The 15,649-nt window shown below is 43.3% G+C and overlaps 1 protein-coding gene across 1 annotated transcript; it reads right to left on the reverse strand.

The window, feature by feature from the left end:
- Nucleotides 1-28: 28 nt before the first annotated feature.
- Nucleotides 29-12,532, reverse strand: LOC128114912 (glutathione S-transferase-like). The gene is made up of 6 exons (XM_052745351.1): nucleotides 12,446-12,532; nucleotides 7,909-7,960; nucleotides 5,663-5,795; nucleotides 4,915-5,056; nucleotides 3,470-3,601; nucleotides 29-1,761 (listed from the first exon to the last, which is right to left on the reverse strand). Exons 1-6 carry the CDS (start codon nucleotides 12,530-12,532, stop codon nucleotides 1,591-1,593), a joined length of 717 nt encoding a protein of 238 aa, XP_052601311.1. The 3' UTR covers nucleotides 29-1,590.
- Nucleotides 12,533-15,649: the final 3,117 nt, after the last annotated feature.

Raw genomic sequence — 15,649 nt, forward strand, 5'->3', positions numbered from 1 at the left:
TCAGTATTAGTAAAAAGGATGTCAAAGGAGTGTTGTTTACACCAGCTCTCCATCCTTCTCAGGGCTTCTCCCTCTCTTCTCCTCCATGTCAGATCACCACTCCATTTTAAGAACAGTTGTAGCTGGTAGTGTCCAAGGCAGTTTGAGGACCAGACGGACCACCTGCTCATTTTCACTGGCTCCTGTGGCCTCTGGGAAGTCAGTCATGCCCTGAGGACTCAGTGTCTCATCCCTAAGGGATAAGGCATGGTAGCATGCCCTTCAGGGCACCAAGACTCACAGTTTCAGTCCTTTGGTGAAATGGGAAGGGGTGGAGAGCTCTGGCTGCCAAGCTGGAAGGCAGGGGAACTTACTCTTACAAGCAGGTTGTTAAACTCTCAGCCATCAGGAATTGAGAGATGGAGAAAGCAAACCCACTAAGTGAACCACAGAGGAAACCTGTACATACTTCTTTGGTATACTTTAAAGGATCCCCTTTAAAACAGAAAAAAAGGAATCCCCTCTGACCCAGTAATGCCAAAGAGATTGCTACCACATGCTGGACTGGAAATGGCAGGTGGTGCTTCCTTGCCAACAGCCAAAGTGGACAATGGCTTCTATTCACACTGTGATTGACACTGAAATAAAGGCAAATCATGTGACTGATTGCAGAAATATTTACTATATGTATAATATATAGTAAATGATGGAAAGTTTTAGAAGGTAGTTGAAGCTATGCTGCATTCTGAATTATTGACAAAAAGCAGTGAAAGTGAATGATGGTGATGTGCATGTTTTTGTTATTATTGCGTTTTGTTTTTTAATCTTTTAGCGTCAGCAAGGTTGCTTGCAAATAAACTTAATAATCTGATGTCTTAGGATTTCTGTTGCTGTGAAGAGATACCATGACCACAGCAACTCTTATAAAGAAATACATTTAATTAGGGTTGCTTACAGTTCATAGGTTTAGTCCACTATCATCATGGCAGGACATGGTAGTGTGCAGGCAGATATGGTGCTGGAGAAGGAGCTGAGAGTCCCACATCTTGATCCCCGGGAAATAGGAAATGAACTGTCTCTGGGTGTAGCTTGAGCATATATGAGACCTCAAAGCCACCCCCACAGTGACATACTTCTTCCAACAAGGCCATACTCCAACAAAATCACACCTCCTAATAGTGCCACTACCCATGAGCTTATGGGGGCCAATTTCAAACTACCACACCTGGGTGCAATCCACAGAGCCTACAGGGTATAAAGAGAATTATTTTCTGACCTCCACACATGTGCCAAGGAAAACACAGGTGTACACACACACACACACACACGTAAATGTAATGAGGACACTCTGACTTCCACTCACTACATACAAGTCTGTTCTAGCACTTACAGAATGCAGAGAACCCCTACTTGGTTTCCTGGACTCCTTCTTGGTAGCATGTCTTATTTCAAACCAGAGTTAGCTTTTCTGACTTATTGGTAAGTTTCCAGTAGTTTACTTCCTTGCACATTTATTATTTCTTGAATAACATGGCTTCAAGGATGTTTTCCTGGTTATTGATACAAACACAGTGTGAAATGTTTACTGAGTCACTTGGGCCTCTGTGTCTGTTAGTACTCAGCTACTATAGTGCTCATGTTTTTAAGAAACATGCCTTGTTCAAATTTGAATATGTTCTTCACAGTCGAAATGGATTCATCATCCAACGGAGGCTTCCTCTGGCTTCCAGGTTGAAGAAATCTGTTAATTGTAGGGATTTGGCTGGTTCTGACCTTGAATTCCTAGAATGCAAAAGGCCACAATCCATGAGAAAATAATGTAGCAAGATAAATACAAAGGAGGTATGTTCTTACAAATGAGAAAAAAATGTGTGAAATTTGTATTCCCTGGAGAGATCATTTAGTGGTTAAGAGAGCTTCCCACTCTCCCAGAGGAACTGAGCTCTGTTACCACCATCAGGTGGCTCAAAGTCACCTGTAACTCCTGCTCCAGGGGATCTGACACTCTCTCCCGACCTCCTCCAGCATTTGCTCTGTGTGTGTGTGTGTGTGTGTGTGTGTGTGTGTGTGTGAGAGAGAGAGAGAGAGAGAGAGAGAGAGAGAGAGAGAGAGAGAGAGAGCACGTGTATGTAGGTGTGTGTGAGTGTGTGCAAATTTTAAAAACAAAATTTGTGTTCTGCACTGTGGGAAAGGATAATGGAATTTTTCTACATTGTCTATCATTGGTAAATGATACTACCCTTGTACAATGCAAGTTGCAGTATTTTTATGAGTAACAAAAATATTCATAAGCTGTAACCAACTGATCTCATTTTAAGAATTATATCCTAATGTCTTAAATGTGAAAAAGCCCATACATGTAATGATACTGTTGACATATTACCCATAAGAGCAACATCAGAGCATCACAGTGAGGCCCACAGTTAGGGGAGTCCTCACTTTCTTAGGCCATCAGTGGTTTTCATGCTGTTATATGATCTTTTCAATAACTTTGGTGGCTTCATAAACTTCTACAATGGATGCTTTCTCGTTTGTAAAGCTCTCTCTCACATAGTAAGTAGGTGCTTCTGGCTTTCACTAATTAAGATATTGAATGGAGCTGTATATGATCAGGAAATGTTCAGAAATATAAAATAGGCAACATTGAAAAGATAGGAAGTGAACCAGATAGCTATTCCAAATAAGTTTTCACTAATATGAAGTGAAAAAATGAGGCTTCAGAATTGTAGTAAGTCTCAAATATTTTAAGTTTAGTTTTAAAATGACAAACTTCGGGATTTATCTATCTGATAGTTGTGTAATGAGATTAAGGTTTGAGTCCCAGTCTTTTTTACCAGTTCACAATGTAGAGGTTTCCTAACCTCCAGGTCCTGTCTCTTTACTCTGAGGATGCTCTAAATGAGTGAGTGAAAGTGTGTTTGGTTCTTGGGACAGTGGAGGGAAGATGAGCTTCCTCCGTGGTCACTGCTGTTGTTAAGAAATGGCTGTGTGACATGACATCATCTTACCTGCCCCGCCCCCCAGAGGAAAGCAACTGTTTGTTCTTGAGAAAGGGATCTTGCTTGGCATCCCAGGCTGACTTTGAACTTGAGACCCTCCTGCCTCAGCCTCTGCGGTGCTACAGCCCCAAGTGTGAACCACTGCACCAGCTTAGGAAGCACCTTTATTAAGGTTCTACCACATGCCAGGAAAATCACAGAGATTCACTTCCTGCAGAAGCCTCCCCCAGGTCTCTGAGATGGTCGAGCTGGTCTTACCTGCGTCCCCATGTTTTTAACTGAGCACACTGGATGGAAGGCACCTGCCTGTGTGCTTGTTTTCTGGACCAGATGTGTCTAATGATGGCATCTTTACATTTCTAGCACAGGATGTAGCATCAAGATGAAAGTGAATTCTTCAAGGATAATGGATGACTGAGTGAAGGAATAAAGAAATAACCCCCACCCGTTCATTCTCTCTGAAGTCCTTAGGAACTGTTAGATAGCGTTACCTGTAGCAGAGGGAAGCCTGCGAGAGCATTGGCCTTGCACTCTTCAACCATTAAGATGACTTCGAGGAGCTGCACATCCGCCCAGCTCAGCCGACTGCCCACAAGAAAATCTTGCTGGTGGTCTCTTAGGGCCTGCAGGGTAGTTGGGATGGAGGAGGCAGAAGATGAGGGCCACTCTCAAAAATTTAAGTGCTCTTAGTTATGGCAGAAGAGTTTTGAGAAGTTAGACCTATTTGTTAATCTGTTTTTGTCCCCAGCTAACAACGTGAGCTTAAGCCTCATCCCAAACTTAAGCCTTATCCCAGATCTCTTTGGGTTCATTTTAGTTTAGACCCTCCGGTCAGTTGAACCCAGGAAACACTTTATATTCATCCTCCTTTGCTCCCTTCTCATCTCCCTGCACCTACCCTGTGAGTTAGGCAGCACCCTAGTCTGGGGGCTTTTCTGGGTGTGTGGCAATAGTCTATCCTCACCCCATCTCTAAGTAGTTTCCTTGAATGTGCAGCTCTTTAGAAGGTTCCCTGTGTACAGGGAAAATGTCTCCCTCTAGGGACATAAACCTAAATTTTGTTAGCAAGTGTTCTTCCAACATATCTATACATTTCGTGTCATGTTGATTTAAAATTGATTGAATATAAAAATGAAAAAATGGAATCGGTGTCACTAATATATCTTTCAGCCCAAAAGTCTGTGTTCTTATTATAGACTTGGACGTGTGATACTTATTTATAGAGTTGTGAATGTAAGTGTTGACTTTTATCAGTTGTATAACATTGGTCAAGTTATTCTAAGTTACGATTTCCTCATCTATAAGGGGAGTGATAATAACGCCTCTTTCTTGGAATTAACATGAATATTAAAAGGCAGTCTTCCTCTTGAAGACTGGAGTTGGGATTCCAGCATCCACAATAATCGGAGAGCTCCTGGCACCGAAGCTCTGAACTCAGCTTTGACGTGAGTAGAGACAGAAAATCACTGAGGATTGCTGGCTTCCAGTCTAACTAAAAACAAGAGCTCTGGGTTCAGGGATGACCCCATCTCAAAGGAGAGCTAAGTGCAGAGTGATGGAGGATGACACCTGATGTCCTTTTCTGGCCTCTGTATGCATGCATAGGTGTGCACATCTGCACACTCATACAGACACATACACACATGAGCACACACAATATGCACACACACAAAATGGGAATGAAAGAAAGAAGGAAGGGAGGGAGGGACTCAGGGAGGGAGGGAGGGAGGGAGGGAGGGAGGGAAGGGAGGGAAAAGGATCCAGTAAGGAGGAAACCGCAGTGGAAAAAAGAAGATTCATACAAGTGTGGGAAGAATGCCAAGTTTTCACAGAGCATTTGCAATCTTTCATCCACCAAGGAAGTTCTGTTTTCAATTTTATTTGATTTTTCTTCTCTTTAATGCGAGCTATAAAACAGCCAAAGTTTGTTGCTCACCTTCTCATAAACAGGGAAGAATCTTGTCGTGGCTCGTTGGAGGATGTATTCCAGATTTATCTCCTTCTCTTCCGGCAGAGAGAGTGGAAAGAACATAATCATGTCACTCAGGTCCCTCAAGCCTTCTACATACATATCAATCCTAGAGAAAGGGAGATTATTTATAGAAGAATTACCAATACAAGGAAGAACACTTTATGGACCAGTGACACATTTTATATAGTATCTATCTCACCTGCCTGGTGACTGGGGGTCTACTTTTCTGTTTCATGAACTCCAGTCAAGTATTTATACCAGCAAGTGGTTCCTTGAGGATATTAACTTAGCTCAACCTGACATTAGGGGCAGTGGTACAAGCCTGGAATCCTAGTAGGGAGTTGTCCTGAGCTATGTAGCAAAACTCTGCCTACCAAATTAATCTGGGAAACGAGGAATTACAGCACCAAAGTGATTGAGCCAAACAAACCACTAGAAAAAATTTAAAGCTGTTGTAATGACCCAAATTAATTATTGCTGAAGGTAAATGTGGTGGAATGGGGCCTATCATGACATTCTTTCTCTTTGGAACTTGTTATAACAGATTCTTCCAGTCAAGAGCAAAAGCAAAAGCAGGCTTTGTATCAGTCTATCAAGATCTACACTATGAATATGGCTTCTAATGATGCTAAATGTTAGCGTTCTGGTTGTGGATGGGGTTTGTTGTTGTTTTTCTTTGGCTCTTGCTCTAAGTAACAAACGGTTTTTGTACCAGGCCTGTTCTTGCAGGTTTCTTCCATACAAGTCGTACTTTGCAGCTATGTATCTTAAGATGGCTCTCGTTTGCACCAAATTCATTCCATCAATTTCAACCATGGGCACTTGTTCATACATCAGGGCTCCACCTTAAAATACACAATGGGAAGCTAGATTTTATTGGTCTCCAGAGTGGTAACTACATTTCCTTTCATTCTAAAGACTCTATGAAATAGGACCATATAATCCATTTACCAAAGTACTTTCTAGAAACTAAGAGGAGAAATATATATTCTTTTTTGTTTGTTTGTTTGTTTTGTTTTGTTTTTTTGAGACAGGGTTTCTCTGTGCAACTTTGCGCCTTTCCTGGAACTCAGTATGTAGACCAGGCTGGCCTCGAACTCCCAGAGATCTGCCTGGCTCTGCCTCCTGAGTGCTGGGATTAAAGGCGTGCACCACTACCACCCGGCGAAATATGTATTCTTTAACCAAAAATTATATTGAGTATAAAACATGATATTTGACATTTTGGGTCAATTTTTGGTTATTTGGGGACATTTTTGGATACACGTGGATACAAAGCATTCCTTTGGACCCATGTTCCCTCTACTTCCGTAGTCTCTTTCCCTATGGCCATGACACTCATTTGGACACCGTTTACCTTTGAATTCTGACTGCACCCTCTGTTGTAATTCTGAGTTCAGCCTTCTTACACACTCCTCCTCCGCATCTGGTTGCTTCCTGAAGTCATATGCTACACCACTGATGAACTCTTTCTGTCACTCACCGTTGCTTTTCAGAGAACACACGTAAATATTGACCCTCACTCTAAATTCAAAGTCTTTCTTGAAATTTGCTCTTATTGAAAATGCTCTTACCTTCTGTTAGCATTCAGACCCACCCCTTGGGGACCTAATAGGGTACATCATCCCTGCGCGCATGCGCTCGCCAGTGCATAGGCGGTACCTTGGCCTGCTCAGCATCGTGCGCTCATTGCAACTGTGGTCTCTCTGTGCATGTGCTGCTTCCCCCATAAAAGGCAGGGTCCCGCTGGGCGGTGGTGGCCCATGCCTTTAATCCCAGCACTCGGGAGGCAGAGCCAGGAGGATCTCTGTGAGTTCGAGGCCAGCCTGGTCTACAGAGCGAGATCCAGGAAAGGCACCAAAGCTACACAGAGAAACCCTGTCTCGGGGGAAAAAAAAAAAAAAGGCTTCCTCTCTCTTCCTTTTCTTTTCCCACGAGGTCGCATCTGCACCTCCTCTCTTTCCTGTTTTCTGTCTCTTCTCTTTCTTCTTCTCTCCTCATCCTCTGCTTGCTTCCGCCCTCCCCACCACCACCTCCAACCAGTAAAACTCTCCCCGCTGCTCCCACCGGCAGTGACCGCTGCCTGCTGTTTTTAAAATACAACACCTTCTACAAATGAGCTCCCATCTGGGTGATGTTATTTACATTGGACTTATTTCTTCAGCTTTCCCAAGATGCTCTGTAGCAAAACAAACCAACCAAGAAATCACAACTAGATAAGGAATGTAAGCTGATAATGGTTCTTTGATTAGAAAGAATTCTGTCTCTGTCTCTGCCTCACCCCTCTGCGCTCCCCACCCACCCACCCACCCAGTAAGGGCAACTGTGAGGCTTGTTCTGCATTTTTCCATTTATAATCTTTGAAGCTGGGTGGGTTGGTCTAGTCTCCTCTCATCGTTTAGGATCTAACAGGCAGGCCGAACCACACAATTTACTCTAGCAGAGAGAACTTAATATAAAGGTGTTAGATGTGTGTGGTGGCGTTCGCCTGTCATCCCAGCACTCAGGAGATGAAGGTAGGAAGGATGGGGGTTCAAGGTCATGCTCAGCCACATAATGGGTTCGTGTAGCCTAGGTTACATGAGACCTCGTCTGGAAGAGCCAAAAAAAAGCTTAAAAATAAATCAGTAAAGAGGTTAGCCTATATCCTGGAAAGCTGAAAAGTAACAGCAGGGCAGTACCATGCAGCAACTGCAGAAAGCATCTCCTCAAATTAGGGAGAAAAGGATGAGAGTCACAATTATCGCAACTTAGAAAGTTGGGGTGCGCTCCTCCTCCTACTTGCAAGGTTCAGGCGGCGCCTTCCTTACATAGAACTAGGATCCTGGTAGTTACTCTCCACGTGACTTCCACTGCTCTCTTGGAATACTAGAGAGAGGAGCAGAGGGGGCCTTTCACAAGAGCTGATGATCATCTCTGGCCTCTGGCAATACTGGGAGTGGAAACTGTTTCCCTCACCTTGGATTAACTTCTCAAATTCTTCACGGGTTTCAAAAAGTTCTTCTTCAAACTAGAGAAGGAGACAAAGAACAAAGAACATAAGAACTTGTTGTTCATGGTTATATGAGTGGCATGGGAATGTTAAATAGGATTAAATGGCCTAGTCTCCTCTTTGAATAGGACCTTAATTAAGTACACCAGGACAGGATTCCTTGCTCAGCATTCCTCAACACTTAGAGGGTGGTAAACTGGTGTGAGCTTGCCTTTATTTCTGATTCCTGAAGACAAGTGTGACTTGAACTCTGAAATCCAACAGCTGGATTACAAATTCCAGGAAATCTTACCACTTTTTTTTTTTTTTTTTTTTTTTGGTGTTTTGAGACAGGGTTTCTCTGTGTAGTTTTGGTGCCTTTCCTGGATCTGGTTCTGTAGACCAGGCTGGCCTCGAACTCACAGAGATCCGCCTGGCTCCACCTCCCGAGTGCTGCTATTAAAGGCTTGCACCACTGTCACTTGGCTTTTTTTTTTTTCTTTTCCTTACCACCTTTTAAAACAAAGACAGATTCAAAAATCTACCCTCTCATTCTCTTAAAATATTATCAAAACTTTTATACAAGTTATAGAATGTTTTATAGAAAAACTATATTTAAAAATATTTATTGCTCCCTAAAATAATTAGAGTGTTTTTGGTGGATAGGTATTGAGTTCACTTTATCTGCTGTGCGTGTCTTATATAATTTCATATTCTAGAGAAAGAATCCACAAAAATAAGATTAAAAGCTATTATTAAAGTATTACTAACTCGAATCTCTCTTACACACAGGCAGGCACTCCATCTCTCTTTCTTCATCTGTCATCTATCCAACTCTACATGGCTAGATATCAAAAAACATAATATTGAGTGAGTATAAGAAAAAAAAGATAGAATGAATCAGAAAAGGAGTCATTTACATGAATTATTCCCAGAGGCATACAAGAACAGGTTGGGAATCTAGATAAAAGTGTAAAACTATAAAGACTGGACTAACAAGACAGATTTATGCTAACTGAGCTGGAGGTGACAATCCTACTGAATTTTGGCTTTATTATTAACTTTCCTTTTAAGAGAAGGTTTTATTTTGCTCTACAGTCTTCCGTGGTGGGGAAGGTGTGGCAGAGTTAATAATAGAGAAAGTGGGGACTCCTTATGTCTTCCTAGATCAGGAGGCAGAATAGGAAGCGTTGGCACTTAGCTGGCTTTATTGTTTTATATTCAGTCTAGAACCCCAGTCCACATTTGCTGCGCACCTTCCGGGTAGGTCTCACTCCCTCAGTTATCCTTCTCTGAAAATGCTGGAGGAAAAAGCAAGGAGTATGTCGGTAAGATTTCTCAATGGATGGGCACTTGGTGGCATACCTGATAGCCTGAACCCGATACCCATACCCCACATAACAGGAAGGAACCAACTCCCGAGAATTGTTCTCTAACAACACATGACACTATGGCATGCACACTCCTGCACACATGCACACACACACTCACAATTTTTAAAAAGACATCTCCATTTCTAGAGAACAAGAACCCTGATTCCCTCTGTTAAGGCTGAGACAGAATATACAGTCTCCAGGAATGCATGCTGTTTTTATGTTAAAACACTCTGGGACTGGCCATAAATTTAAAGAAAGCTCTCTAGTCATTCACCTTTGGAGATAAGACAGTATGTTTGAACTTACAGGCACAATAGGGCTTTCAGAATTACACTCCAGTAGCGATTAGAAATAAGACCTAAATCAATCAATGGGATCTCATGCAATGAAAAGACTTCTGTAAATCAAAACACACTGTAAGCAAGTGAAGAGGCAGCCCACAGAATCGGAGACCATCATCTCCAGTTCCTCATCTGGCAGAGGATTCGTGTCTAGGGTATACAAAGAACTAAAAAAATTAAACATTAAAATAATAACCCCATTAAAGATGAGCTATAAAACTGAATAGAGAAGCATTAAGTGCTGGTGTGGGCAGGGGATAGGGAAATGAATGAGTAATGGGCTAACCAAAACTAAGGATACACGAGAAAACCTTATGAAGATTTACTAACTAGTAAGCTAACTTCAAACTATAACATTCAAAGAGTAAATAAATTCGAATGGAATTACCCTGTATTGGTGGGCAATGCTGCACCAAAAAGACATGGATTGTTAAAGGAAAATCACATGGGACACCTCCCTACAAGTTATTGGTTGAGAGGCCTCAGAGGTCTCTAAAACAACACAGGCTATCATCTTTGCTCTTGGTTACATACCATAACTATATGGCAAAACTCCACTGCTGAGGACATGGCACACTTGTTTCCAGAGTATAGACACATCAATTTCAAACCCACTTGTAAACTTCTTCCCTGCAAGCTAGCTTTTGTAGTCCCAGAACATGGCATACAGGCCTCTGGGGAAGAAAAGACATCAATGGTCTTACCCAGTGCTGAGTTCTACATGCTGTAGTACCAATGTGCCAGGCAAGATAGTCTACTAGTCCAATAGTACTAGTCTAATAGTGGCATGACTGTTATTGGGGTAACTAATTGTAATCTGATTGTATCTGAGGCCTGTTCTACAGGAATGAATCTCATGCCTGGAAGTATAATCCCGGGCAAAAGCACATGACTGGGAAAGTCATAGGCCCGGGCATAGAACCTGATATTATTATTTTGCTAGACGGCCATGCTATCAAATTGCCTTTTGAAAATACACGTTTATACCCACATACTTTGGGCCACTCTCAACCTTAGTCAGAGAAACTTCTAGTGCTCTGCCCTATATGGGACATCTTCATCAACCCCACCATCCATCAAGGCTCTGGGAACATCACAGAAGAGGAGGTAGAATGTAAGAGCCAGAGGATGGGAGGTTGGGGAGAAATACTGTGAAAGGCTGTCTTCTGGATGTTAAAGTGGCCCTCACACTCCTGAACCAACAGTGGCTGTGGTTATCTGCATAATAGACACACAAGGTCGAGCCAGACAAAATTCCAGCACAGACCGAGGCAGTGCTCTTCAGGCCCTGCCCTTTGCTGGGGAGCTATTGGCAACTGGTGGCTGCTGGCAGAGAGAGAATCATTCTTTTACAAGGTATAGTGACTGGTAGATTTCCCTGTGCTCCAGTGGGTGGCCCCATAACCATGCATATACAGGCAGCGTTAACTGGACTTAATGGGGTACAAAAAGAGGAAAGAAGGAAGGAAGGAAGGAAGGAAGGAAGGAAGGAAGGAAGGAAGGAAGGAAGGAAGGAAGGAAGGAAGAGAGAAAAAAATAGAAATGAAGACACGAAGTTGGGAGGGAGGCATGTTTAAGAAGGGGAGTGTTGGGGGGAGGGTATGATCACTTTTCATTATATACATGTATGAAATTCCAAAGAATCAAGAAAGGTTATTAATTTTTTTTTTTTTTTTTTTTGGGTTTTCGAGACAGGGTTTCTCTGTGTAGCTTTGCGCCTTTCCTGGAACTCACTCTGTAGACCAAGCTGGCCTCGAACTCACAGAGATCCGCCTGGCTCTGCCTCCCGAGTGCTGGGATTAAAGGCGTGCGCCACCACCGCCCGGCTGGTTATTAATTTTTAAGAGAGAGAGAGATGAAGACTTGGGCTACATGGAGAAACCTTGTCTCAAAAAAAAAAGTAATAAACAAAATATGCTGAAAATACAATTTTTAATAATTTTAAATTTCATTAAAGTATATATGAAAGTTACAATTGTAGTGGCAAATGACACGTTCTTACATCAGGTTATTCTGTTTACTTGCTTGTTTTTTGAGACAGGGTCTTATGTAAACTAGGTTGGCTTTGAACTTGCAGTGTAAGAGAGGATGACCTTAAACTCTTGATCCTCTTGTCCCCACCTCCCAAGTGCAGAGTTTGCAGGTGTGTACTGCTATACCTGTTTCTATGAGATGTTCTACACTTTTGAATCCAATTATCAAAAGGCCAGCAAGGTGGCTCCGTGGGTAAAGGTGCTTGCTTCCAAACCTGACAACCTGGGTTTGATCTCCGGATCTGCTGGAAGAAGGAAGCCAAACTCCCACAAGTTGTCCTCTACCCTCGAAATATGTGTGTTACATGCCTCCCCCACACTAATAATAATAATAATAATAATAATAATAATAATAATAATAATAATAATAAAAAGTGTTTAAAAATTAAGCCTCTGTTTCTTAATGATCTTCGGGTAAATGTAATTAGATGATGGTCTCACTGGGCTGATAACTGAGAGATGAACTGAGAGAAGCTGAGATACAACACGAGTCTTCTCTTCCTTCTCATCCTTCCTTCCTTCTTACCTTTCTTTTTCTTAATTATTGTAGAACATTACACTATCTTGAATGAGCATAATATCTATAATTGGTCTTCACAGGATTTGAGCATTTATTTCATAAAACTAACTTACTGACAACCCAACATTTAAAAAGTATTTGTCAAAAGCTACTTTTTGTTTGAAAAGAACATAAAGTTTTCTATGACTTTTAGCCAAGTGAGTGCTCAATGTAAGACCTGGAAACACAGCTAACAATTCTGTTGGGCATCTTACCTCCACTCCAGCTGCTGCCAAGAGCCACCGGATGGACTCCATTCTTCCTCTTCCATTGAAGTAGTGAAGCACAGGCTTCCCAGTCATGCTGAAAGATTCCTGACAAATGAGATAGAGACAGACAGACAGAGACAGGCAGAGACACAGAGAGTCTCAGGGAATGAGTTTATAGAGCAGAAGCACAAGGCTTAAGAAAGCTTTCACTCAGAATTTTGCCCCCTAATAAACCAAGCTGCCCTCTGCCCCAAGACTGCCTGCATCCTGTTCCTCCCTACCAATGAAGTATATCTCCACAGACTGATTTCCAAACGCTTTCCCAAAAAAACCTAATTAAATAACTGATATAAAGGAGGCAAGTCTGTGCAAGCCAACAGATGGAAAGAAATCAAGAGCGGGACAGACATACCCCTCTTCCCCTAAGCAGGTGGTGCAGGTCAAGTGTTCTGATCATTCCTCTGTCTCTTTTTATGTATGGATCCCTCTCCTCCCTCCCACAAAGACAAGCCTAGACTGGAGAACCAATGTGAATGGGAGGGTGGGATTGCTGGTGTTTATTGCTTTCCAAATTAATCTTCATAGTTTAATCATAGTGTTCTCTGAAGCCAATAGCAGTCATGGGGATTTTAATAAAAAAGAAATACACTTAAACAAAGGGCCCCCTTTTTATAATATCTTTTTGCTTGGAAAACAAAATTTTCTTTCAGAGACATAACCAATGTTCATTTTGAAGAGGTTGAAATAATAAACAAATTTAGACATCAAAAAGCCCATCTCCGTGTCCCAAGATAAACTATGAGATTCATGGGCTCTGAGAGACAGGATTGGCCAGGTGATAGATCCTGGACATTCAATGGTATCTTGAGGTGTCTGGACAGAGGGTGCCAGAAATCAAAAGAGCTGCAAGGGGAAGGGGAGGGGGAGGATGGTGTCTTTATAAGTAAGATGGTCTTCTTGGTATAAGTGGGAACTGATTTATTTTATAGTATATTAACTGGCTCACCTTCAAATCCCAAAAAGCCCAGTGAAACAAATGTAGAGAAAAAGATAGCTTATGAAAAACCACTGCTCTAAAATTCAGAATTAAAATAATAGTAATAAAATAAGAGGTGATTCAATCTAATGATTATTCAGTCCTATGGCTTCATATTGGAATTGCCTGAGGGGCTTAAGATACAAGCCAGTGTCTTCATCAGCAGAATGGGAGGGGTCACATCAACATCATATAGGTTACTGAGATTTGCAGTCTGCATTCACATAACCACATCTTTAAAACTAGGACATGTGGTTGAAAGTTTTCTCCAGTCCCGCCCACCCCTCAGTCCCGCAGCTGCTTATAAAATAATCACTCAGAGGCTTAATATTCTTCACAAACTGCATGGCCTATGGCAGGCCTCTTGCTAGCTAGCTCTTATATCTTAAATTAACCCATTTCTATTCATCTATGTTTTGTCACATGGCCGTGGTCTTAGCAGTCTGCTGGCATCTTGCTTTTCCTTCCACACATCTCTCTAGACTCCACCTTTCTCTTTTCTCTCTCTCTCTCCTTGGATTTCCTGCTTGCCTCTAAGCTGCCATAGGCCAAAGCAGTTTACTTATTAACCAATGGGAACAACATATATTCACATCATACAGAAAGAGTACAGGGAGGAGAGGTAGAAGATAGGGAGAGGTGGAATGATTTGTCGGCTGGGAAGAGAGGTGGATGCAGAGAGCTGAGGGAAAGGCTGACATGAATGGCTGATCTGAGGGGCCTGTGCTGCCACTGGGGCTGCAGTGGTATCTCGGCTACTGCCAAGGGCCATGTCTGGGTTCATGGTTCTGCTGCATCTGGGGTCTGTGGTGATGTCCATGGCCGGTGTTTGCACAGGGGTCATTGGAGCCATGCTGTGCTAAACCAGCCCAGCGATTCACTGGCCCAGGGATGACAGGTCCTGCCCCTTGCTGGATATTGCAGCAGGTAGTCTGGCCCTACACTTCAGGGAAGAACTCATCCTGCACTTGAGAAAGATAGTCCCACCCCTCACCACAGGCGTGTACCTCACCTGGGAAGCACACTGGAGCTGACCCAGTGGTTGGGGACACAGGTGAGCTGACCCTGAGGGCATGAGAGCAGGAGAGCCTCTGTGCCCACCACCATGTGGTGGCATGGGTGAGGGAAAGATACCTTCCCCCCTCACAGATTACCACCTGTGGTGGGTGAGAGAGCCAGCCCTGGGGTCACCAGAGTAGGAGAGCTAGCCCTAACCCTCACGGGCTGCAATGCATAAGAAAGCAGCCTCTGTTTCCTCTCTGGGCAGCACACTAGAGCTGACCCTGTGGTCAGGGACGCAGGTGAGCCAGCCCTGAAGGTGTGAGAGCAACAGAGCTGACCACACCCCCTCGTCTGCCATGTGGACGGTGAGGGTGAGGGAAAGATGCCCTTCCCCCTCTGCCTCTTGTTAGCTGTGGTAGGTGAGAGAGCTGTTCCTGGGTCAAGGGAGGGGGAGAACTAGCCCTGCCCTACACCAGCTACAGCATACAGGAGAGGGGGCCCTCCACCCTGTCTGGGCAGCACATTAGAGCTCATCCTGTTGTTGGATCACAGGTGAGCCAGCCTGAGGACATGACAGCAAGAGAACTGATCTGCCCCCAACCCCATCGCCATATGCCCCCTCCAGCAATCAGGAGAGAGGGCCCTGCACCTTGTCTGGGCTAAACAGTAGAGCTGACCCTGGCTATCTGAGGGCCCAAGAGCAAAAGCACTGGCCCCTGCTCCTTGCTGTAGGCTGCATTGGATGAACTAGCCGAGGCAGTGCTAGAGACCTCATGGGAAGCTAATGAGCTGACCAACCCAGCTACCACCACCCAAGCCCAGAACCAGAGCTATGAGTTGACCCACCCCAGCATCTACTGAACCTATGAACTGTTGGAGCATATGAAGAGGATGAACCTACAGATCCAAAACAGCGGGATCTCCATGACACAGGATATCTAAGAGGAGTCCCAGTGAGAGCCCGTTATCAATGGTGTAGCAGAAACCAGAGGCCTCAACCAGACCAATGATTCGTGGCAATGAACACTTGCAAGAAAAGATGGATAAACTGAAAGTTAAACAGTGTGACTCAACGGGCCACACTACAGCTTCCACGACAAGATTCTTCGTCTTTTTGTTTATTTGTTATTGTTTTGTTTCTTTGTTTTCTTTGGGTTTTGGTTTTTCTTTTC

The sequence above is a fragment of the Peromyscus californicus genome, unplaced genomic scaffold, assembly GCF_007827085.1.
Source record: "Peromyscus californicus insignis strain IS unplaced genomic scaffold, ASM782708v3 Scaffold_19__1_contigs__length_69161282, whole genome shotgun sequence".
NCBI lineage: Eukaryota > Metazoa > Chordata > Mammalia > Rodentia > Cricetidae > Peromyscus > Peromyscus californicus.

Excerpts from the sequence above, each read along its gene's own strand:
- LOC128114912 (XM_052745351.1), bottom strand. The coding sequence starts at position 12,532 with ATGACTGGGAAGCCTGTGCTTCACTACTTCAATGGAAGAGGAAGAATG. Across the intron at positions 5,057-5,662 it reads AACCTGCAAGAACAGGCCTG|GATTGATATGTATGTAGAAG; the intron begins GTACAAAAACCG and ends CCCTTTCTCTAG. Across the intron at positions 3,602-4,914 it reads TCTTCCCTGTTTATGAGAAG|GCCCTAAGAGACCACCAGCA; the intron begins GTGAGCAACAAA and ends ACTACCCTGCAG.